The sequence below is a fragment of the Triturus cristatus genome, chromosome 5_1 (assembly GCF_964204655.1).
Source record: "Triturus cristatus chromosome 5_1, aTriCri1.1, whole genome shotgun sequence".
Taxonomy (NCBI): Eukaryota; Metazoa; Chordata; class Amphibia; order Caudata; family Salamandridae; genus Triturus; species Triturus cristatus.
Genome location: NC_140587.1, coordinates 391,299,603 through 391,324,633, shown reverse-complemented (window position 1 = coordinate 391,324,633; position 25,031 = coordinate 391,299,603). Strand labels below are relative to the sequence as shown.

At 43.1% G+C, this 25,031-nt stretch overlaps 1 protein-coding gene across 1 annotated transcript in view; it reads left to right on the top strand.

The window, feature by feature from the left end:
- ZFPM2 (zinc finger protein, FOG family member 2) overlaps window positions 1-25,031 on the top strand; it is a 610,873-nt gene that overhangs the window by 173,684 nt on the left and 412,158 nt on the right. The window contains exon 3 of the mRNA XM_085605110.1: window positions 3,718-3,819. Coding sequence (XP_085461236.1) covers window positions 3,718-3,819 — 102 coding nt within the window. The remainder of the gene's footprint in view (window positions 1-3,717; window positions 3,820-25,031) is intronic.

Below are 25,031 nucleotides of genomic sequence, written 5' to 3'. Positions count from 1 at the left end.
CATGTTCTCCACCCAGGCTGTAATGCAGCCTGGGTGGAGATCATTCATTCGCATTGAGGAGGGTGCCACCACTCCTCCCTCCTGCTGCCCAGCCTAGACCTGCCCCACAATACTGCCTCAGCACAGGCAATTCAAATGATAATAACATTGCTGTATTATCATTTTATTTGTCCTTTTTGCCGTGCTGAAAGGCAGTGGGGCAACCCTCCTACGCCTCAGCGGAGGAGCGGTCCCTGCCCGGACAGTGTTAGCATGTGTAAAAATGACAAGATAATGAAGTGGTACTACCCACAAATGCACCACATTATGCCACATAATGTGCCTGTTTTTGCAGCATAGTTTAGTCAACCCTCCCTCATACTTTGGTCCTTCCTTGCCGCATAATTCCAGTGGCCCTACCTATGGGGTATTATTTAAATCCCTGGCTCCATTCTTTTCTATGGGAGTGTGCTACAGTACTTGTGAGTGGTCATATGTGATGCTGGACATCGTCCAAAGCTGGAGTGGAGTCTATTTGAGTGGAGTTCAATTGTTTTGGGACCTTTTTAGCTGCAGAAAACTTTGAGTGTATTTTGTGAATAGCAGCGTGTGGGTGTTTGTATTTCTATGTTGCTCCATATATTACTTGACTCTCCTCCTTGTATGCCTCCCATTCAATTATAAGTATTCCCCATTTTGAGCCACACCCCAGTCCCTCCCTCATTTACTACTAAAACATGTGTATGAGTGTAGAGATCTCCACACATAGGTGAAATCTCCACACAGAAAAGATAGCAGTGGCTGGAGTCTTCGCACTTAGGTTAGTGAATAGCATTTTGTAAGTCGTGAATAGTACAACTTCATGCACTACAAAATGCAGTTTGTGCGGTATTCTACTGCTGGCGTTTTTCTGATCATACATGGACCCGGACACAGTTCTTTGTCTAGAACAGGCTTTCAGAGTAAAGGTGGACTAGATCCATTACTTCCCCCTCCCAGTGCGTTTTGGACTGCCTTTCCAGCCATGTACTGGACTCAAGATAATAGACACCATATTTGTGGAAACTAAGTGCATACAGCTGGTGCAGGTGTCCATGGAAGTCCGGAAATTTCTAGCGACATTTTCGTGTTTTATATTCTGCCCACTAGGCGGGTGACATTAAATATTTGCTATTGGCTTTGGATGTTATAAGGGACTATTGTATGAGGCACTTGCAGAGAAAGGCTTTTTAGACGAAACTCGCTTTGAGGATGATTGGTCAAGTAACATCAGGAAATAGCAACAAAAATGAGGAACTAAGAAATTGAAATGATAAAAATTGAAACTATACACACTGCTTTGATGAACTATCCGGCTGATTGTATAAACATAGAGGAAAGGTTCAGTATTGAACACCTGTAATGATACTATCTAGTAAGACCTGAGCTAAGCCTGATCTGTAAGAACTGAATAGCACGTTTGGTTTTCTATATGTGGATCCATGGATTGATGAATGTGAGAGTAAGATGAATGTGTGTGTGTGAAAGTAATGGTTGTATCTGTCTTATTGTTTTTAACTATTTAGACATTTTCAATGTTTAGTCATGCATTTGAGGGAAAATAAGAGAATATTGCATTATAAATAATAAAGTGATGTACTATTAGAAGGGATGAAATAAACACATGTTGCAGTTAATCAAAATTGCTCTGAGCCCTAGCACATTCATGTTAAATTTAAGACGCATGACGATCAATGACTAAGGTGAGACGGGGGGCCTTTCCTTTCATAATTTAGCTTGTGACTAGGCCCCCATGCACCTCGATAATTCTGCTCCAGAATAAGCATAATTTAAAACAATCTTTCTAATTCGATCAAAGCATAATTGTTACAAACATTTTATGCTCGAGAAATGCCTGATTCTGTGATCACTTCAGAAATAACACATAATAATTGCTCTCAGCAGTAACTTTTACTTATAATATCAGACTTCAGATAGGGCAGATAATTCTGCCATGTCCTTATATTTGAAGTGTGAAATTCTGCCATCTCCAGTTCATCTCACACGCCCCCTTTCTTCCATTAACAATAGAGTAACAATGGGTGTTGTTACTATAATTCCTTTTCCTGCTGGACTGCTCTTTCCGTGCTGAAGTCAGCGTCTCATCCCAACTATCCCCAGATTCCCTTGCAAGAGAGATAGGGAGTGGACACTGCTCTACTGTTTCAGGCATTTCGGAGTGGAAATACACAAATATCCAGAGCGGGATGGTACCATTTGGGAGGTCAATTAAGACCACCACAATGGTTTGATGTATTCACATAGATCAGTGACGATGAATGGGTTGGAAATTGCTTTAAAAAATCAATTTTAACCAATTTTACGGAATTGGACAATTTGAGAAAGGTAAAATTGATCATAATGGTAACGTATGATCCAGCTAACATTCATTGATTGATATATTTCAAGTAGGATAAGCAGGGCTTAATTTGAGCCGGTGCTTTCCGGTGCTCAGCACCGCCACTTAATTGGTTTCTGGTGCTCTGCACCCGCACCTAATTGTCAACACCATACTTAGAACAGTTCACCACATGGTGGCGCTACTGATCTAACTTAGAGCTGAGCAGAACAACATAAAAATTGCTAATACCTGCCTCCCTAGCCATTCCTTTAGCTTTGGGGACCTGGAATAATCTGAAATGTCGCATTTACATGTAAGAGAGATGGTTAGTAGTTGTTTTGGCAGCGATGAAAAGGGCAATGGTTGGTGCAAGATGCAGTGGCCTCCTGATCAGAACACTGGCACTTAATATTTTAGAAATTAAGCACTGAATAAGAATTAGGCAAAACATCGTAATTGCACTTAAAATTCTGTTTGATTACCTGGCTCATTCAATAGATTTAGCATCTGCCACAATCCTGTACAATTTAGAAGAATTTGCACCTACTATATATTCATACACTGTACATTCATTCATGTATGTAAAGTAGTTAGTTAACTGTGTGAAGTGCAGAAGCTCCAAATCAGGGATGTTTACTTTTAGTTTGGTAACTATACTTTGAATTCCTCCTGTATAAGGTACCCTGCTCAGCCCATTCCACAATAGACAGGTATTCGTTGTGGTGGTCATAACGCACCAGTCACTGCTCATTGGCCATGCAAATAAAATCTGATTCTCACGTTTATCATGATTGACCTCTATTATATTGGTATAATCTGGCAGAATTACACTAAAATTGCTATACGCTTGTTACGCTAACATGCCATGATGTGTAGATTATGCTGTGTTTGAGAAGCTTTTTCTGACGCTTGCATCTTTTATTCAATTGTTTTGCACCAATCTTGTCAAGAATGGGCAAGATGTTCACTGCATGCTAAAATATAGTACAAAATTAGATTTTGAATTTCACATAATTATGTGTAATTTTGCATAATTTTGCAAAAATTTTGTGGAATTACGCAAAAGCAAATGATGCAAATTTCGAACACCAGTTTATCATCTGTTAGCAATCTACACACTGTCTAGTAATTACTTTGTATTCAAGACACACTGATTCAACTAATGGAAAATATGCGGTGATTACTGCAAATGTGTTCTTCCCTGTGTATATTGCTGCTTTCATGCTTTCATTTATTCATGATTTTGTATTGCCATTAGCCTGTACAAACTGTGAGTCCCTGCTCAGACTGAGAGCTCCATGTTAGATGGCACTGCAGACAGCATTTAATGCATGTGTCCTGCCTTCTGTTCTTGCCAGGTGATGAAGAGGGGAGCCAGGAGACAGCAGAGTCAGATGGTGACGCACAGTCAGAAAAAGCACTCCAACCCAAGGTGGAGATCGATGACTGGGACGGGCCAGGTATGAGGAAAACACTGACAATAGTCTTTTTTGCTTCCTAATTTAGTAATGTTAGCCTGATGTACAGTTCTTAAATCATTTTCCCAATATATGTTTACACCTCTTTGGAGGGAGTTGTGAGTCCGCTGCTCAACACACTGCGTACACGGATTCCTCCTTTGAATGTGTGACCATTTATTTAATAATTTAATTGCTATTCTGTGTATTCGTGAGAATTATTAAGTTATGTAAATAATCATAGGAAAGGTGACGTAGGTTCCGCTGAAAAAGAACATATTATTAGTGCCTACACTTGATACTTTCAGAAATCTCAACATGCAATGTTTGCTTGCTGGGTTGGTGTACTTACGCTTGTAGGGTATATACCTCCTGACACGATCAAAGTTTCCACAGGTGCACACATAATATTTTCAAGCTCCGCTTCCTGCACCAACTACAAGAGGTTCATCTGGTGCATGGAGATACAAACCCTTATTTTATCCCTGGCTATTTATTGAATCTGGTGTCAATGTAATATTTGTATCACCATAACACAGTGTATATGTAACTTATCGTAAAATTGTCAAGTCATGATGTATCTGAGGACCTTATCAATTTACACTTCATGTCTTTCTATTGGTGGTAGAACTTTCTGCATCAAGAATAGTTGTTAGTTTGCCTTTGAACCATTGAGTACATTGGAAGAATGAAGGATAATTCTAAATTAAAGATTAAAAACTCACCACTCCGAGCATGTGCAGTACCGTCAGTGGTACATCAGCATCTGTCTATAAACTGAACCAATCGAACCACATGCTGTTCGATCAGTTCAGTTTGTAGACAGACACTGATGTACCGCTGTCAGTACTACATGTGCCTAGAGTGGTGACTGCATATAACATATGATATTAGATTCAAGTCATTCATGGTAATGTCATTAACTATATGCAGTGGTAAAGTGTTTGATTGAAACTGATGTTGACATTGAAATTGAGTCTAATTTAGCAATGAGATGTGTGAGGTTCATCTAGTAATATCAACAACAAGCAGGATGTGGGAGGCGTTGTTCCACAAGTGACTGCTGTTTCGTGCTATGGGAGGTTGCCCAAAGAAACACAGAGCAAAATAGTGCTTTATATTTTATGTTTTAGATTTCTGTGTGACCTGCAACACTATGGATAGAACTTTCTTGCTGGGTAAGTTAAGTAGGTGGAATATGCCCCAGGACTCCTAAGTATTAATCAGCGTCTATATTTCTGAGGTTGGCTCCTAGTAGATACATCTTTAAGTAGTAGGTTGACACTAGAAATACTAACAAGGAATGGTTGTTGGCAGGGTTGCCTATTACCACCTACTTTGTTTGGTCCTTTGTGGCAGATTTGCTTTTAGCCATTTTCTCTTCTTAAATTTTTCCTTGCCAATAGGTGACTAGCTTTTAGGTATCTTCTTGTTTGCAGATGATTTGGCCCCATTGTCTATGATCCTGCTGGGTTTGCAGCTTAGGATTTCATCCCTGGAAGAATATTGTGGGGAAAATACATTTCAAATTAATATAGCTAAAATCCAAGTTCTTCTTTTGGGTAGAAAGAAATTGCTTTCACATTTGGTGGATGGAAGGGAACAACCTTTACAAGGTATTTTGTGTAACCTGAATTGGGTCATAACAAACTCAAGTCACTCTGTGGGCACCTAATGAGATTTAATAATCAATATACTGGTTTTTCTGTGAACCTTTTAGCTGGGTCGATTAAAGGTAAAATCGATCCCCCGGTACTGTATGCTAATGAGATGATAATACTGAAAGTTGTTTTGAGCTTTACGGCAGTAGCAGGTAACGTTTTCAAAAAAACTTTGAGACCCAAGCCTTTCATCTCCAATTTAAGTTGTGCACTAGTGAAACTAGCAAAAAAAAGACCTGAATTTAATAGCAGTTGAAATAATTCAGTAAGGGAAGCGGGGTTGTCTCTTAAGTATTGGAACGGTTTAAAAAAGCTGCTGCTTAATGCTTGCGCTTCTTATGATCTAGAACCACTGCGCTTTTTAATTTAGTCCTCATACCTCATGATGTTAGCCCGATGCCGAGAAAGGAAATATTTTTCTTTGATGTCACCCAGATTAATGATAAACTATTGATAGCTTTGAAATATTTTGGGATATTTGAGTGATTTGAATACAATTTAAAATTCCCAAGCCCTTTTATGTGGATGGATGTTTTGCATTTGAGGATAAGTTGTGACTCAGTCAGAGCTTGCTATGAATTATTTGACAAAGTAGACAGTAAAGAGTAAAATCCGATAGAGACTAGCCGCAGATTCCTTAATGTAGAATTATCCCCAGGTGTGAGACTGGACCCGGAAAACTTTCTTGCCCAGCAGCTCTGTGCGCCGGGGGCGGCACCATGCGACTCCGCCCTGACATCCTCCATGGTCGTGACGTCAGCGAAGTCACATAAGCCCCACCCCGGCGCGCTGACATCAGTTTCCTTCTTTTCCGCGTGCCACGCGGATCCGGATCGTGTCCCTGGTCTGTTTTCAGGCCCTCTTTTTACGCTTTGCGTTTCTTTTTTGAGAGTAGTGTGCGAATGCCTTCGGGTTTTAAGACGTGCTCATCTTGTGCACACCAGATGTCGGCGATGGACCCTCACCCCATTTGCATGTGGTGTTTGGGGGTGCACCATGACTCCACGGACTGTGAGGCCTGTCAGCAGATGAAGCCTAAGTCCCGGCAGGAGCGCCGAATGAAGCTCCTTTCCGTCCACATGTCCAGGTCAGCGTCGTCCCCACACCCGTCCCCCATGGAAGGGTCCAGGACCCGCCGCTTCCGTCTCCGACATCGTCCTCCTCAGAGGCTGCAAGGGCGTCGCTCACCAGTTGGTAAGTGTCGCAGCTTGTCCCCGAGGCCCGGTCCCCGCCCTGTGGGCTGCGCAGGTGGTTCGATTGTAGAGCGGCCTCAAGCGTCGCCACCCTACCCGCCATTTCCCGACATGGGGGCTTCCAGAGTCCAAATGGAGGCCTATGCTGTGGCCCTGCAGGCCTCCTTGGCTTCACCTCCCCTTCCTGGGATGTCCACAGATCCCTCGCCATGCGCGGGGCCTTCTGCGGAGTCGCCGGCAGCTCTGGCGCCGACAGGTTCAGCTCCAGGTTTCGGGGGTGTGGTGTCATCGGGGTGTGGCCCTATGGGGTTCCCTCCTTCGGCTCACGGTGCCTCTGCATCGCCGCAAACCCTCGTGGGGGTCCCAGTGGTGTCGCGTGAGGTTGCCGGGACTCGTGGCTCATCCTCGAGTCCTCCTCAGTCCACTGGGCAGGCGGTAGCCTTGTCCGAGGCCGAGTTGACCCCACTCAGGTGCCGGCGGCTGTCGGCCCTGGCGGTGCCGCAGGGGCTGGCTGGGGCGCGTCCCCTGGCCCCCCTCGTCTCTCCGTGCAGGCGGCTGCCTCGCCAGAGGTCAAGTCGGCGCCTTTTCGGCATTGTTCCTTAGCCACCCTTGCCCCGACCCATCCCATTCCCCCGCTGTGCCGGTGGTGGTGGAGGTTGTCTCGGCATCCCCTTCGGCACTGGTCGACGTCGAGCAGGCACCTGTGGTGGACTCCACAGCGCTGTGACGGTGTTGAGTCGTCGATTCGTCCTCGGAGGCCCCCTCTTCTCCAGAGGTTCGGCAGCTTTTTGTATCTTCTTCTTCGGAGACGGGACACCGCGTCGTGGCTTTTTCCCCGGCGTCTTCCAAGGAGGGCTCGTCGCTGTCCCCACGCCCACAGTCCTCCCCTGAGGTGCCGCAGGCTCCCCACTCATCAGTCCAGCATTCTCCTGTCCGCGCTTGGCTGTTTCTTCCTCCGGTTGGGCTGGGGGATGGCCGGCTTAGTTTACAGCTGTCTCCCACAGAGGAATTGCTCTCCCCTCTGCGTTGCCCTACGGAGGCGAGTGCTGCCTTCACGCGGGGGGTCTCCATGGCCGCTGGGATTTTGCGCATGGGCAACCCGGCTGCCCATTTTCCCACGGACAATTTGCTGGTGGTGCTCCCTCAGGGCTCTGGTGGACAGGAGCTGCTTCTTCCTTTTGAGGCTTCGCTTCATAATTCTATCTTTGGAGCCTGGTGGTGTCCTGCCACGGGGGACCCGGTGCCCCAGACGCATCTGCACCATTATCGTCCTGCTCCGCATGATCCTGTCTGCCCTTTCCTTCCACCCTTCTACCAGGTGCCCTCTTCTACAGACTGCCTTTCCTTCTTTGCCCTCGGTGTTGTCTCCTCTGTCTCGGGAGGCCCGGTGGTTGGATTCGTGGGGGCGTAACATCTTCGCCTCCTCCAATGCTGCCTTGCGGGTGCTCAACACACTTTGCGTGTTGGCCAGAGCCACTTCCTGCTTGTGGGATTCCACAGAGTCCCTTCTATCTCGTGATTCTCAGAAGGGTGCCTGCGCTGATCTGCGGCACCATGTGTTGGATGGCCGGGAGCTGGCCGCGTTTATTCTTTGCTCGGCACTGGATGCCTCTGAGGCTTTTGGTTGCAATATGGCTTCTTTGGTGGCCCTCCGTCGCCATGCTTGGTTGAAGGACAGTGTTTTTCCTGAGAATGTTAGGGAGCGTCTGGTTGACCTCCCTTTTGATGGCACTCTTTTGTTTCATGCCCCGGCGGATTCTGCTATTCAGTGGTTCCTTGCGGGGCTTCATCCTCCTCCTCCTCCTCCTCCCACTCAGTAAACCTGCATGTCGCTCCTCTGTTGTGCGCTGGGAGGTGTTCTCCCCTTGTTCTTCTGGGGTCTAGTGCTTGGTAGCCATGGTTGCGTGTTCTGTCTGGTTGGTGTGCCTTCAGGGTCCTTCAGTTGGCCCTTTGGTGCTGTTGGCTGCTGGTCCGGCCCTTTTTTGATGTGTGGTTTTGGCTGTTGGTAAGCCGTGTAGGTCCTGTGGTTAGGCCTTTTGTGTCTTCTTTATTGGCTGATTGACAAGCCATCTGTGGTTTTCCCGCAGGTCTTTTCTGTTTGAAGTCTGCTGCGGAGATTTTTCCTCAGAGGTGTTACCATGTTTTCTTGGGACATACATGCCCTATGTGGGGTAATTGTAGCTATTACATAGCTCTATCGTGTGCTGGGGAGGTGTGGTTGCCCTTTTCGGGCTCCTTGCTCTCCGTGGCATCACGATATGTTGCAGGTGCGATCTTCTTGCCACTTGTCTTGAGGCGACTTGCGTTGCGCCAGGTACGTCCTTCTCCTGTTCGCTACGTCACTTGACCAGTCTGGTCTGCTGTCTGTGGCATCGTGTTATGGTGGTTCCGCACTTCTGTTCCGTGGTGTTGCCTGCTGCTGGCTGCGCGTGCCCGTGCAGGCCTGCTTTTTCTAATCCGCCGTTGTGGTCTTTGATGTGTTCCCTTGTGCCCCTGCCTCTGGTTCCACTGGGGCTTTGCACAGCTGTCACTTTCTTCTTCAGTCTGCGCTATTGGCGGTGGAGCCGTTCCTGCCTTGTCCGCTGCTTGCGGCAGAGGTGTGTTCAGCTATTTCCTGTTGCTGTCTATGTGTTTCTTACGGTGGTCCCTGCCTCCGGTTCTACCTCTTCTCCTTGGGGTTTGAGGCGGTCCTTGTTTTTCCTCGAGTCTTTTCGGTCGCCGTCTGCCCCTGCGGGGTGTTGTGCGGTTCTCCATTGGTTGGGCTTAAGATATCCTGGCTCTTCCCCTCTTGTCCCTGTGACATGTCCCCTGCTGGGGCCCTGTGTCTCTCTTGGTGGTGAGGCTCTCTCGCCGGCCCTCCTCCCTTCTAGGTATGGCTAGGGTATCTATTCTACGTTAAGGAATCTGTGGCTAGTAGTCTCTATCAGATGTACAAGTTACTTACCTTCGGTAACGATGTATCTGGGAGAGACAATTCTAGCTGCAGATTCCTTCAGGACCCGCCCTTCCTCCCTGTTCTGCGAGGATCCTCAGCTGGGTTTTCTGTGCTCGCCTCCCTCTGGGTGGCTTGTTTTCTGTGGGTGTCTTCTTCATTTTCTTCCGGTCAGGCATCCCTCCAGATGGTTTCTCTCCCATGTAGGGGCCTACTTTTGCTCTTTCCCTCTGTGGTTGGAGTTTCTGATCTCTTTGCGGTCTTCTACGTTGGGGATTCTTTTGCCTGTCCTTTGGCCTCCTTCTCCTTTCAGGGGATGTGGGCCTCCTTGACAGTGTAGTCTGGGGGTGAATTGCTGTTGCTCCTCTGTTACGGGCTTGTGGCCCTTCCCTGTGTGGTTTGTGGTTGCAGTCTCTCTCTCTCTCTCTCTCTCTTTCTGTTACGGCATTTTCACATGCTTGTGCCCTCAGGATGGCTCTCGCCTTGGCTTGGGCAGTTGTTCCACGGAGTGGTGCTTTGCGCTTTCCCTGCTATGGCTTCGCTGCTATGGCCTTCTGGTACTTGGTGCCCACTGGTGCTATCGTCTTGGCTTGCACAGTTATTCCTCAGAGTGGTACTCTGCTCTTTCCCTGCTCTGGCTTGCTGTTGTAGCCTCCTGGTACCTTTGTTCCAACTGGTGCTATTCCTCACCTTTTGTTTCTCTCTGTTTTATTTCTCTATTTTTTTCGCACACTGTTCCAATGCTCTCCTCAGTTTTGTTGTGATGGCTCCACGTTGTGTCGCGGAAAAGTTCTGCGAAGCAAACTGATGTCAGCGCACCGGGGTGGCGCTTATGTGACCTCGCTGACGTCATGCCCATGGAGGACGTCAGGGCGGAGTCGCGTGGTGCTGGCACCCCAGTGCACAGAGATGCTGGGCAAGAAAGTTTTTCGGGTCCAGTCTCACGCCTGGGGATAATTCTACCGTTAAGGAATCTGCGGCTAGAATTGTCTCTACCAGATACATCGTTACCGAAGGTAAGTAACTTGTACGTTTACATGTACTCTTGTAATTTGGAGACAAAATGAAGGATCTGCTGCTTGATTGTCCCTTTTTAGTCTTTACTCTTGGTGGGTATTATCTACGTCCCTTTTTTTTTTTATAAGTTTAGACCGTACTATCGGAATGAAGCTTTAACCTTAGGAAGGATGCAATTATTGCAACTAGCAAAAGGATTGAGATCCCTAGTATTGGGCATAATCAATATGAAAGATATTCAACTGTAATAGAAATATTGTTGTCCTTATGATTTTCTAATTAGTTTGAGCTTCGAAAATCTTTGCACTGCAGTAGGGAGTGTGTAAATACTCGAGAAAGGAATGACATTTCTAAAAGATATACTTGGCTACATGTTCGGCTGAACTAATTAATAGGTAGGAGTACAGCTATGTAATTTGATGATTGCCTCAAACATGTAAAAACAAAAGAAAGGGGGTTATAACATCGATTTGTGGAAGAAATAAAAACAGTACGAGAACCAATCATGTTCAGTGGAAGAGCATCCAAGGACCAACTGTTGTGCTGCTGCACATCTAGAGCAAATCAGATTCTACTACAGGTTTAGCACATATTTCTCCAGGAAAAAGGGTGAACATACATGGCACAATATTACAGTAGAAACATCAAAGTCATTATGGCAGAGCACATCTTCAAAATGCCATTGGGCCGGATCACGGGCACAATGTTTCTAAGTGGTAAAGTTTAAACCCTTTTAGGGTCTGAGGTGATAACTTTGGGCTGGAATGGGGCAACTTAGAACTGCCTCGTGGACCTTCTGAGCCATCAAACACTCTTTTTAAAATGCTCTGCAACTGTTAATGTCTTTTGGGTAAAGTGTTCCGAGGACAACAAATTAAGTATTCCTATTTAGCATATTAATTGGTAATTCAACATGCGTTTTGTGATAATATAGGACTGCATATTTATTAAAGTGTTGCGCCGGTGCAAAGTCACACAAAATGATGCAAAGTGGTGCAAACATTTCTAAGGGTATTTTCTTTCCAACCCAAAATGTACTGTGTGCTGAAAAAGTGCCCTTTTTGAGTGCAGGTAGTGCTCTGTGCCACTGTGCATCAGAGGGCTGTTACTTGGGCGGAAGAGCACAACCACTCATAGTTTTTGAAGCAAAGCCTAATCTACTAAGATGTGTCCCTGAAGCAGGCACTAACTTGGAGAAATGCCAGTATTTCCACTAACATTTCCGTGCTGCTCTCTACACTTATTTTACAGTTTGTCAAGACATTGGGGGGCATATCCACAAGCCCATATCGCCACCACAACGCCACTTTCAGTGAGGTTGTGATGGCGATACAGGCCTCGCCTTATTCACAAGGCAGTGTTAAGTCACTTAACGTGGCTTAACGCTGCCTTGTGAATACGGCACCCTTTCACGCTGTATTCAGCGTGAAAGGGGAGGGTATTGGGTGTTGCAGTGGGCGTTTTACTGCAACATCCATTGATTTTGATGCTGCCCCCTATTCACAAGGGCAGGGTAAATAGGAGGCAACGCCAAAATTAAGACCAGGAAAATCCTGGTCTTAAACAGGCAAAACGAGGAGAAATGCTTTATTTCTCCTCGTTTTTGCTTTTTACATGTGTGCTGCTTTGTGCACACATGAAAGTTAGAGAATTGCATTTAGGATTGTTTATGTGCAGGAAGGGACACCTCCTACACATCAACAATCCTTCCCTGCACACAGACACCCTTGCACTCTGGTGCAAGGGTGCCTGCGTTGGCTCTAAGTTGTTAAACTTATCACCATCGCAGGGGGGAACGCAAGGCTGCACCATATCCTTGTGAATATGGTGCAGCCTTGCGTTTCCAAAGTGGTGGAGAGAGGCATGGAGCCAAGAAGGCTAACACCTCTCTCCACCACTACCTTATGAATATCCCCCTGGATGTTGTACTGGAAGGGTAGGATGCTAGTACAGTACCTAAGCTGGAGATCATGCTCATACCCATGCACCATGGTGTGAGCGTGGTCTGAGCAGCCTGATTTTCCCCCAGTGCAGACTATGAGAGCAACAGCAGGTCATTTGTTTTAATAAATATGGCTCTACCATGTTTCTCCCCCTTGCACAACACAGCACAGCAGTAGTGGTTGCTGTGCTAAATTGCACAAAAAATACATCTGCCCGAAGATTTGCTAAGCTATTTGAAATCTCGAAAACATTTCTGAAATATAAGATTTCCAGGACAACATTGCACTTATGGTACTTATGCTTATGTTTATGTTTAGTATTTTGTATAGCGCTCGAATGCCGAGGCGTCTTGGCACTGAGAGTGTAATGACAGGGAAGCAAGATGTAAAAGGGCCCAAACGACTGTAAAAAGCCGGGTTTTCAAGCTCTTCCTAAAAAGCTGGAGGTCGGATTGAAGCCTCATAGACAGAGGCAGCTTATTCCAGAGTTTGGCCGCACAGTGTGTTATTGCTAGGCCTCCCCTTTTTTCTCGTCTTATCTTTGTCATTTTAATGAGACCTTGAGTGGCCGATCTAAGGGTACGTGAGGGAACATAGGGTACAAAAAGTTTTTGAAGGTCATCAGTAGTGCCCCCATAGATTGCCTTATGCACAAGTGTTAGAGATTTAAACTCTATGCGCTGTTTGATGGGCAGCCAATGAAGGGGTCTGATTCCAGCTGAGACTTTCTCCAGTGTCACCCCTTGCCATTGTCTTTGATGGAAAGAGTAGCACTATCAAATGTAGTATTTATCACTGCCCAGATACCTATACACATTGCAGAAACTCCCCCAAATTGTCCTTCTCATATTCTTCAAACAGCTGGTGACAATGATGCATACCTTTCTTTATTACAGTGTGGTATCTAGGTTCTCAATAATCAAGTACTGTAAGTCTAACTTGGAGGTGAGCCTGTACATGATGGATGTTGTGTCATACTGCAGAGCTGCACACTTAATAGTTTTTAATAACTGAATAGTTTGACATAAAGGAGACCCAGAACCGAATAGCCATTTGCCGGAGAAACCTCCTTATTGGTGGCCATGCAAACCCTCAGGGCTTGGTTCTCATAGGGTTTGAATGGTGGGAGAGAATGGGGATCTCTAAAATTGGTGCCGCAATTGGTTCCGTAGTCATTGAAAACCACAATATATCAGTAGGTAACCTTAAAGAAGTGGTTAAGCTCCTTCAAATCAAATCCATCCTCTAATTTCAGTTGAAAAAAGCTCTGGCACCATATGTGGCAAATATAGTTTTGCTACCTGATTTCAACCAGTGGTAGCTAAGCTCACCATGTCCAAGCTAACAAATCAAAAGATTTCCAAAATATGGAAATCGCAGATAACCAGCACCATGATGGATTCTTTACACTTCAACAAATGTATTGGAGAGATGTGGGGGACTAAGAAAAAGGGAAACAACATTAATGCCTCCAATTGAGGCAGCTATCTTGAATTGGTATAGGTTATTCCAGTTAAACTATCAACATTGTGTCTATGAACCAGAGTATGAATGGAGATACTTTATCACCAATGGAGACTCCTACCATACAGTACCAGTGCTGTCAATGACGATAGGTAACCAGTTACTACTCACCCCCAGAAAGCATTTCTGAACCACATCTTCAACAAAGCAGGCTCCATCATCGCACCCCAACTCAGTAAGATTTTCAACAGGTCATTCGAGACAGCCACCTTCCTGGAAAGCTGGAAACAGGCAGAGATTAACGCCCTACTCAAGAAACCCAAGGCAGACCCAAAGGACCTCAAGAACTACCGGCACATCTCCCTGCTCCCGTTCCCGGCGAAAGTCATCGAGAAGATCTTCAACAGGCAACTGACCCAATTCCTCAAAGAGAACAACACCCTGGACTCGTCTCAATCCAGATTCTGCAGCAACTATAGCACCGAAACCACCCTCATAGCCGCCACCGACGACATAAGGGCCCTGCTGGACAACGGCGAAACCACGGCCCTCATCATCCTGGACCTCTCTGCCGCCTTCGACACCGTTGGCCACCACACCCTGTGCCCACAACTCTACAGCGCGGGGATCCGCGACAAAGCCCTTGGACTGGATCACCTGCTTCCTCACTGACAGAACCCAGAAAGTCCACCTCCCTCCATTCAGATCTGAAGCCACCATCCCTCAGCCCGACCCTCTTCAAGGTCTACATGACACCGCTCGCCAACATCGTCCGATCACACAACCTCAACATAGTCTCATATGCCGTCGACACCCAGCTGATCCTTTCCCTCACCAAAGACCCCGTCACCGCCAAAGCCAACTTCCACGCAGGGATGAAGGCCATCGCCGAATGGATGAAGAGCAGTCACCTGAAACTAAACTCGGACAAGATGGAGATCCTCATCCTCGGCTGCACCTCTTCCACCTGGGACGACTCCTGGTGGCCAGCCTCGCTGGGAACTGTGCCGACACCCACCGACCACGCACGCAACCTGGGGTTCATCCTGGACTCAACATTCTCAATGACCCAACAAGTCAATGCCGTCTCCTCCTCCTGCTTCAACATCAACACCCTCCGTATGCTTCACAAGATCTACAGATGGATCCCCACCGAAACCAGAAGGACCGTCACCCAGGCCCTCGTCACCAGCAGGCTGGACTAGGTCAACGCCCTCTACGCGGGAACCACGGCCAAACTCCAGAAGAGACTCCAATGCATACAAAATGCCTCCGCATGCCTCATCCTCGACATCCCCCGCCACAGCCACATCACCACCCACCTGGGACCTGCACTGTCTTCCCGTCAACAAGAAGATCACCTTCAAGCTCCTCACCCATGCTCACAAAGCACTACACAATACCAGCATACCTCAACAAGCAACTCACCTTCTACACCCCCAACCGCCAGCTCTGCTCCGCTGACCTCACCCTCACCACAGTTCCACGCATCCATCGAACAACCACCAGCGGCAGATCCTTCTTCCACCTCGCCGCCAAGACATGGAACACCCTCCCCATCCACCTACGACAGACCCAGGACCTGCTGACCTTCAGGAGACTCCTCAAGACCTGGCTGTTTGATCAGTAGCTGCCCCCCCCCCCAGCGCCTTGAGACCCTCCCGGGTGAGGAGTGCACTTTATAAATGTCTGATTGATTGATTGATTGAATATACTTGAAGATTTGGGGGTACAGTGGTTATGAGCAGATATTCATTCTTGAGTTTATGCATGGTATTGGCCAAGAGAGACATTGCTCAAAATTGGAGATCAGCCGACATGCTCAGCCTTATGCAATGGAAGGAGGGCCTTGACAACAACCAATTTATGCATCCCAAGGATATCCACAAAAGGCCAATAGGATGTAGAGACACTGAATACACTATTGAGGGTACATAGATGAAAGAGCCATGTGGTTATGGAGTTAGGTCCTTATTTACGGGGATTTGGCATAGGGCAGCGCAGCAAGTTACCTTGCTGCGCTGCCCTAGTCCAAAGTGAAAAGTTAGGAATGTACCATATTTATTCCATACTGTGCATTACTGCCCTTTCTCCCTGCGCTGGTGCCATTTCGGCTGGCTAGTGCCAAAGGAGACATCCTTGCACTATGGGGCAAGAGTGCTTGTGTTGTCGATAGGAGTACCTTCCTGCACAAAAACAATCTAATGAGATGTTTTATTTTTCTATGTGTGCTGCAGAATATATATATATGGCGGTAGTGCTGGGTGTTGCAAAATAAACAAACCTTACACTGATATCTGGGTCCGTATTCATCTGTTCCTCTTGAGCTGAACTTGCTGGGCGAAATACGCTGCATATATATATATATATATATATATATATGTATATATATATATATATATATATTACCTACTGGCGATAGCCAGTAGGTAGTTATAGTTAGGACCACGTTTCCATAGGAAAACCTCAACATTCTATTTTGAATAACTTTGGCGCCGGTCGACGAATCCTCGCGAATTTCTCAAAATAGGTGGGGCGCTACGCTCCGCTCCTACCCTGAAAGTCTCGGGGGGATTCGTCAAGCGGGGGCTGAGATAAAAGGGGGGTCCCAAAACGCGTTTTTCCCATGCATTTTTCCATAGGACCTTTAGAACGAGCTACAGCCCGAATGGCTGAACAGAATTACTCAAAATTTGGCAGAGAGGTAGTCCCTAGGTCAAGGAAGTGCCTTTTGTAGGTTTGGTGTAAATCTGTTCAGTAGATTCTGAGAAAATAGCCTTTAAATCAATATATATATCTGAGCCAGCTTACGGTACGCTTACCGTACGCTTACGGTAAGCGTACGGTGGCGTGCGCGAGCGCGATTCTGATTGGCTCTTAGATCTTAGTAAACATTCGAATCGGCCGAAACCAGGAAGCGGCGGCCGCCATTTTGTCTCTCGCACTGAGAGAGATTTTTAAAATCGGAAGCCCAAAAACATGTAAAGGGGCTGTTTTGACAACTCCCTCCCACATAGTCATGTGGAGGGAGTCCCCAAACATCCCCCAAGTGCAAAAACGGTTTTATTTTTTTTTCGGCAATTTCGCGGGGTACGCTTACCGTACGCTTACGGTAAGCGTACGGTAAAAAAATAAAAATAAAAAAAACACTATCCACACTTACCCCACCCCCTGTGCTTTTGGTGGCCGAAGGCCACCAAATGTGCTGGGCTTATTACAATGGAAAAAAACACTATCCACACTTACCCCACCCCCTGTGCTTTTGGTGGCCGTAGGCCACCAAATGTACAGGGCTTATTATAAGGGAAAAAAACTTAGCATTTAAAAAACCGTACTAATTCACTGAAAAAACCATAGGTTTCACACACGTTATAGTTAGGAATTAGCATTTAAAAAACCTTGCAAATTCACTGAAAAAACCATAGGTTTCACACATGTTATAGTTAGTGGAAATTTTACTGATAAAAAACCAATGAAATTGCCCCGTTATAGTTAGCGCAGGCAACTATAACTCACGCGACCGCAATCCTCTGCTGATGACATATGTGTCTTTAGGAAAAAAAAATATTTGTAATATATGTATAGCTAAAAATGTATGGAAGAAGACATGGGCAAATAAGTGTCTAAATACAGTATTAGCATCAGCAGAGGATTGCGGTCGCGTGAGTTATAGTTGCCTGCGCTAACTATAACGGGGCAATTTCATTGGTTTTTTATCAGTAAAATTTCCACTAACTATAACATGTGTGAAACCTATGTTTTTTTCAGTGAATATATATATATATATATATATATGTAAATATATATATATACTTTAAAATATACATATATACTTTAAAATATACAAAAAAAACAAATTAAAATGAGCAAACACATATATAACAAAAATATATATATTACACCTGATATAAAGAAGTACAATTAATATAAAAATAGCTTCATTTTTTATGTAAAATAAGTGTCTATATTTATATATATAAATCTATATCTTAAAATAAGATAAACTATATTTAGACAATTTTAACAGATTACATTACAAAATACAAACAAATACTTAAAAATTAACAAACATTTGCAATAAACCCTTATGTCAAACTTAATTCAAAAGAAAGATAATACCAAAAATATTTTACAAAATTAATAAATGCAACTTTTATAAATATTCTAATCTTTAAATAAAAATGTAACAATAAAAAATATATAACTCTTGTGAAAGTGTTGAACTTTGAAATAGTTATGTTTAATATTCTAGCTTCAATTTAAAGAAAAAGCAGGGAATGTGTGCACTTTAAAGGGATTAGCTGCTAGCAAAATCAGGTGTTGGACTTTGGAGGAGTATATTTGCTGATCCCACTACACACTGAATAGCAGTGGGGAAAGTGTTGCATTTTGGAAGGGTGAGGTTTACTACTCCCACTCCAACCTAACCAATATCATGAAAAGATTTGGACTTTAGAGCGATTAGATGTACTACTCTCACTCCAACCTGAGTAGTGGTAGGTAAAGTGTTGCATTTTGCTGGGAGTTAGATTTACTATTCCCACTCCAACATAAGCAACAGTAGTGAAAGTGTTGTACTTTGGTGGGGAGTAGATTTACTTTTCTGATTCCAATCGAAGCAAAAGCAGGGAATTTGATTGACTTTAAAGGGATTAGATGTACTATTCCCACTCCAACGTAAGCAAAATCAGGCAAAGTGTTTGACTTTTAATAGGTTAGAGTTCCTATTCCCACTCCAATCCGTGCAACAATAGGTAAGTATTGGACTTTGGAGTGGTTAGATTTACTAATCCCAATGTAAGCAAAGTCGTGATAGTGTTGGTCTTTGAAGGTGTTAGATTTACTATTCTCACTCCTAAATAAGCATCAGTAAGGAAAGTGCTGAACTTTGGAGGTGTTAGATTTTGTGTCCCCACTCCAAACTAAACAACAGTAGGGGAAGTGTTGGCCTTTGGAGGGGTTTGATTTACTATTCCCACTCGATTGTAAGTAAAAGCAGTAAAATTGTTTGACTTTGAAATGTTTCGACTTACTATTCTCAATCCAATCTTGGCAACTGTAAAATTGGCGTTCTACTATGGAAAGGTTAGACGTACCATTCCCATTCCCTCATTTTTGTTGTTGAAAAATGTAATACAGAATAAAATGTAAATATCTAAACATATTAATTTAAAAATATAGTCATCATAGATTGAATTAAGTGTAATCAAAAAATAATTTATATTGATAAACTTTTTAAAAATATTTCAAATAAATTAGCTTCCCTAGCTACTAACTAAAAAAAAGAGAGAAACAACTAAAAAAGTAAATAAAAATTGTAAATAAACAAATATTAATATTAATTGAGTTATTAAATGAAACAAATGAAATTAAACAAAGAATAAATATACAGCTAATTTTCAACAATTTAATATTAAGTACACTGATTCACAAATGAACAGTTAATCATAAAACAACAAATAATTAACACCAGTCATCAATTCAATAATTTGCATAAATATTCAGCAACTAATATTTTAATTAACTAAAATATGCTTTATAAATAAAAACATTAGTTATAATTTCAATAAATTCCCACCCTTGTTCCTTACAAACCCAACAACTAGCTACTAACTTAAACATCACTAATTAAACTTCACTAAACTTAAATTATATTTTAAAAATTGCAAACTATGTAAAAATAATTTAGATACCCATAAATTACATTATTTACATTATTACTGAGCAATTTATTATTTAATTAATATAAACATAAAATAAAAATACAAAACAATAATGTATACATAATTTATTTTCCCACCCTAACAATTCAACAAACCCATTAACCTGCGACTAAATTAAAAAATTACTAATTCAATTTAAAAACAATTACATTACACTTAAAAATTACAAACTATACTAAAATAATTAAAATAACAATGAATTAAATGATGTACATTATTCACCACTTAGTTAATGAACTTAAATCAAAATTAATTTTAAACAAAACCAAATAATTTATAGTTTAAATAACTTCCCGCCCTCATCCCCTGTAAACCTAATAACCCCCAGTACATTTAAAATTACCATACCCATCACAACAAAACTAATAAACAAAATAATTAATATAATAATACTAAAACCTATAAATATGATACCTAATACACATTAAATTAATTAAAAAGAGGTATTTAGTACCACAACTAAAGTCAACATTAACTACAACGATAATAAAAACTGTGATATTTTAAACCTACAAAAGTTATATTCTTACCTTCTACATTCTATCCAATGATACTGTGATTTAACAATATCTTTGACATGATAGTCTTATTGCGCAATATGTTTTCTATGATACTTTGACCCCTGGACCCCTGATGCTCCCGCGCAACCAACCCACAGCAATTGGCAACCTTGCATTACTTTTTCAAGGATGTCTGCCATGCTCTGGATATTGGTAGACTTGATGTACCTCGTTTTAATATTTTATTCAGATGCATTCACGTGTATGGCAGTCTTCAATTGAGTCACAGCAGGAAGGACGCTTCGATAGTACACAGTCTAAGCTACGGTAACCGAGAAGGACACGGCGATTGCAGGCATGCTTCCCTTTTCTTCCTTGATTGGGAAAATGTGTTAGATAGCAGATCTGCGGAAATGCCATTTGATGTAAATTTAAAAAGTCCATGAAACATTGTTAACCGCAGAGATAGTCAGACAGAAGGACGAATATTGTGAGGAAGCACAGGAAATCATAGAACGACTGTGTGTTACGCTGACAGTGAATCGGTATTATCTCTGCTATCAGATAATGCAGTTATCATTAATTTTCACATTTGCATTTCAATCTTTGCAAGGAAATGACTCTTGCCGGATGAAGATAAGGGCTCTGTACCACTATAATGAACCATCATTTCATCCTGACGCTTTGTATCCGTATGAAAATGAGGCTGGAGAGGAGGGGTCTGCAGAAACATTATAACAAAGTGTCAAAAATTACTACAGACTTCGAGGCCCTTTATGAAACAAGAGCTCGTCTAAATAAATCTTCTGTAGTCAAGTGGATATCAGATTAAGTGAAGAAAGCCTAGTTCCCCATAGGAGGAGAAAAAACGAAGAAGCAAAAAAAAATGTATCTGTAGCTCATTCCCTTCACCCATTTTCAAAAGTCGCACTATTTCTTAGCAGTAAAAAGGCGGATGGACCCAACAAAGCCTCAGAACTTCACATGCAAATAGAGAAAGCGCTTGCAGGTGATAAAAAAAGTGCAGTGCTCAAAAAGCTCAAGTATGCACGGTGCAAATATAGGGCACGTTATTGTTCGCCTTACACTCGAATTCCCTTTCATAGCATGCTTATGTGCTGTGAAGGGCAGGCCGAAGAGAAGAAAGGACCAATCTCAAAGCTCTTCACAGATTGGTGGATTGGCTTTATTAGGCAGAGCAAGGAGTATTTCTTCAACTTTTACATGCAAATTCCAAGAGTCTCCAAATCCACTAGGTTTAAAAAGAATTTCTAATTCTTGTTCCCTATCAAATTAACAATGTTGACATGGAGGAGTCACTGGCTTTTCATAGCCGACGGAGATCCTACTCTGAAGGGAAGCACATTTCTAATGAATATGACAGCTGATGCACAGTTGTAAAATGTGGGATCTTTGTTCACCACCGACCGCATCTGAAGATTGGCCTTTCACAAACTGTTGATACTTTAGTTGGCCACATAGAGTTGTGGTGGAAAAAGAAACACAAGCCACACCTCCCCAAAATATTATCCCCTTTATCTTTCAAGATAACATTATACCACCATGCTTCCATCATAAACTAGGTACAGTAGTCAAGCAATTTACAAACAAACCTCCCTTCACCCAACCAAAATTATTTTGGCCATTCTGTATAAGGTGTCTTCAGTACTTACATTTATATTTGTGATGCACTCAGTGATCACATGAAGGCTTTTTCATGCTATCAGTTAAATAAATGCATTATTTTGAGTTTGCACCTTCCTGTGTTCTGTTTTTTGTTTGCTTTATTTGCATGATGGCTTTAATGCTACTTTTATGTTTGATTCCAAAACCTAAGCACCTATGGCCATTGAGCCCTATTCACAACAGTTTTTGCACAATGCATACCCTTTCACCAGCCTACAAGACACCTATGCTCAGCCTCCCTCTCACTCACACACACACCCCTCATCCACAAAAGCAGATGAGGAGGTCGCTTGATATCCTACATCCCACCCAAAGCATGGAATGACCTCCCACTACACATCAACGCCTCCTCCTCACATCTTGAGTTCCGCAAGAAGCAGAAGACCTGGTTCTTTGAATAATACTGCGGGGACCACATGCCCACAAACCTGCTCAAGCACATGAATACCCTCACTGGTGATTAGTGCACTCTGCAAATATATATAACATAACATAATATAACACAACATAAACTAACATAGCATGCTTCTTCCATATGAATGAGTAAATGAAAGCTCCTGATTCTTGGCTGAAGATTAACTTTACTGCCTTCTAAAATGGGCACACTGCACATGATATCTGCAGTTCAGTTAAGGTGAACGAGTATGACATATTCTAGGAAAGGGAATATGGGTGGTAATTGGAAAAGTGAAAAACTCTCACAAAGTTTACCATTGGCATTACCAATGATGGTTCATACTAAATTCAAACACATAGGCCACAATTATAAGTTGTGACTTGTGCTGTGATGAGGAATGTGTTGAAACTGCATAGCAGAGCTTTTGATTGACATATTTTCAAAGTTCTCATTCCTGACTCTACAGTGCAGCACAGGCCTGTAGGCACAAGGTGTAATAGCATAATGTTTCTCGTGACCTTAAGCCACAGAGCCCATTGTTCCCTCGCAGCCACCAACCACAAACAGGAAGCACCTCGTTGTGCATTAAGATGGCCTTCATTCAATATGGGGCACCTTGGCAGCAGCTGTCCCTGTGCCCATAATAATAAAGACATTTTAACGCAAGCTGCAGTGCATCAAAGCAACTGCTTTGGGCTGGAATTGCTTTATAATTGGGTAATTGGCGCTGCATTCATCCTCTTATAAAGAAGCTCAGCTCATGACAACTTCAATAAGCATGCCAGTCACTGCCTACTTCGGCCCTGTTGAGGCCCAAGGTCTCTTCCACCATCTCCTGAAGGGTAATCAATGAGCAAGGCCCCACGCAGGTAGACACAATATACATAAACCTCTGCTGGTGTAGAACAGGAGTTGGCCTCCCAGCCCTCCACCACCCACTGTGCTCCGGTGCCACTGCACCAGCTGCACCACTAATAGGTATGCCCTGGATTAACTGGATTAAAGTCCTAATTTCATGTAAATTATGGCATTAGGGTGTGGAGCTCATGAAGTTGCGACTTTCTTTTGCATTGTCACCAATAGCAATACCAGTACCTTTTCTGCTGCTTGCTGTATTACACATGCTTTACAAAACTTTGTGTATGCGGAAAGTATAGACGTTATTCTCAGGGGATATTAAATATTTTTTACTGCTAAATAGAACCACTCTTCTGCATTTTAGAAATCGTCCCATTGCACATATGGAAAGCGACAGTTAAAAAAACGTAGTCCAACACACATGCAAACTCGAGATTTTTATCCCACCCCCTGCGAAAGGGGCTGATCAAAATAGAATTGTGGACAGATTATTTAGACACTTGAAATTTTTAAAAAAGCACTACTCTCCCATGCGCTAGCCAATCGATATTATAGATGCATGCCTACTGAAAAAGAACAAGTACATTTATCATCACCAAGAGCTAACACTCCAATTCTGTACTGATGAAGAACAGTTTTGTAATGTGTGACATAACTCATATGTGTATAGTTTGCAGCAATTAAGACACATAACTTATGTAAAAGGCCAGCTTTACACCGTTTGAGATATTTATATTCTGTCATTTTACGACAATCGGGAAACTTAAGTCATGTTGCGGCCATGACCTACCCGACATTTGTCTGGATTCTACACCAATAAGTGGTTATTAAATACCTCAGATGTCACCTGGCCACTCTACCGTTAATCTTTATGTTCTCAGTGGGCATTTTCTGTGCCCACTAGCACCTCGGGGATAGTTTGACTATAAGACGTGTATCCCCACTTATTGAAGAGAGAGAGAAATATGATACCACAGCTGTGTTGGACAGGGAAGGAGAAAAATTCTGTCTGCGAAATTTTGAGCAGAGAGCAAACATATTCAATATCATGCCATCAATAACCCATTGGATAAATCTTTTCACTCAAATTGTTGATCCGAATATTGTGAAATGTCAACATAACCGGATCTACAGACCTGTGACAAAAAAGTTACCAAAAGTCTGTAGCTTACTTATCAGCTACTTTTATGTTTGGACTATATTTCATACATTTTTGTATTCATGAAGAATTGCAGGAGACCTCCTTGAAATCTGCAATAGCTACAGAATCCAATAAATACTTACATGTGTAAGTATTTCCACGTGGGGATTGTAATCAGGAGTACTATTTGCCTGCAGAAACAACATACATGTGACTTTTTTGATTTGACTTTTTTTTGTTTATCCAAGTGGATAAATGATCTTCTGTGAAGAAACTCCTTCTCCAACATAAGCATGAAATATGGATCTGTTTCTTCCCTATTACCACGTGGAAATGGGGTTACTCTGGGCTTTGAGGCGAATAAATCTGTACACGTTCCAGAATGAGAAAATAACTGCAAATTGTTCACGAGACACCACAAGTGTTCACCTATCTTATTTCTACACCCACAGTGAAGACGTGCCCACAAACTCAATCTGTACAATGCTTTCAGAAATGCAGATATTACACCATACTGTCAAAAATGTACTTTAGTAAATCCAATTTGCAAAAACAAGATTCCTCCCTTCCTCACTTTTGGAATCAGGCATAGAAAATACTAGCACAACAATATTAAGTACTTAGCTCTAAGCATTTCTTATTACGTGCATTATACCTTGTTATCGAGCATCTAAGGTGGTCTTAGACCGCTTGAAGACAT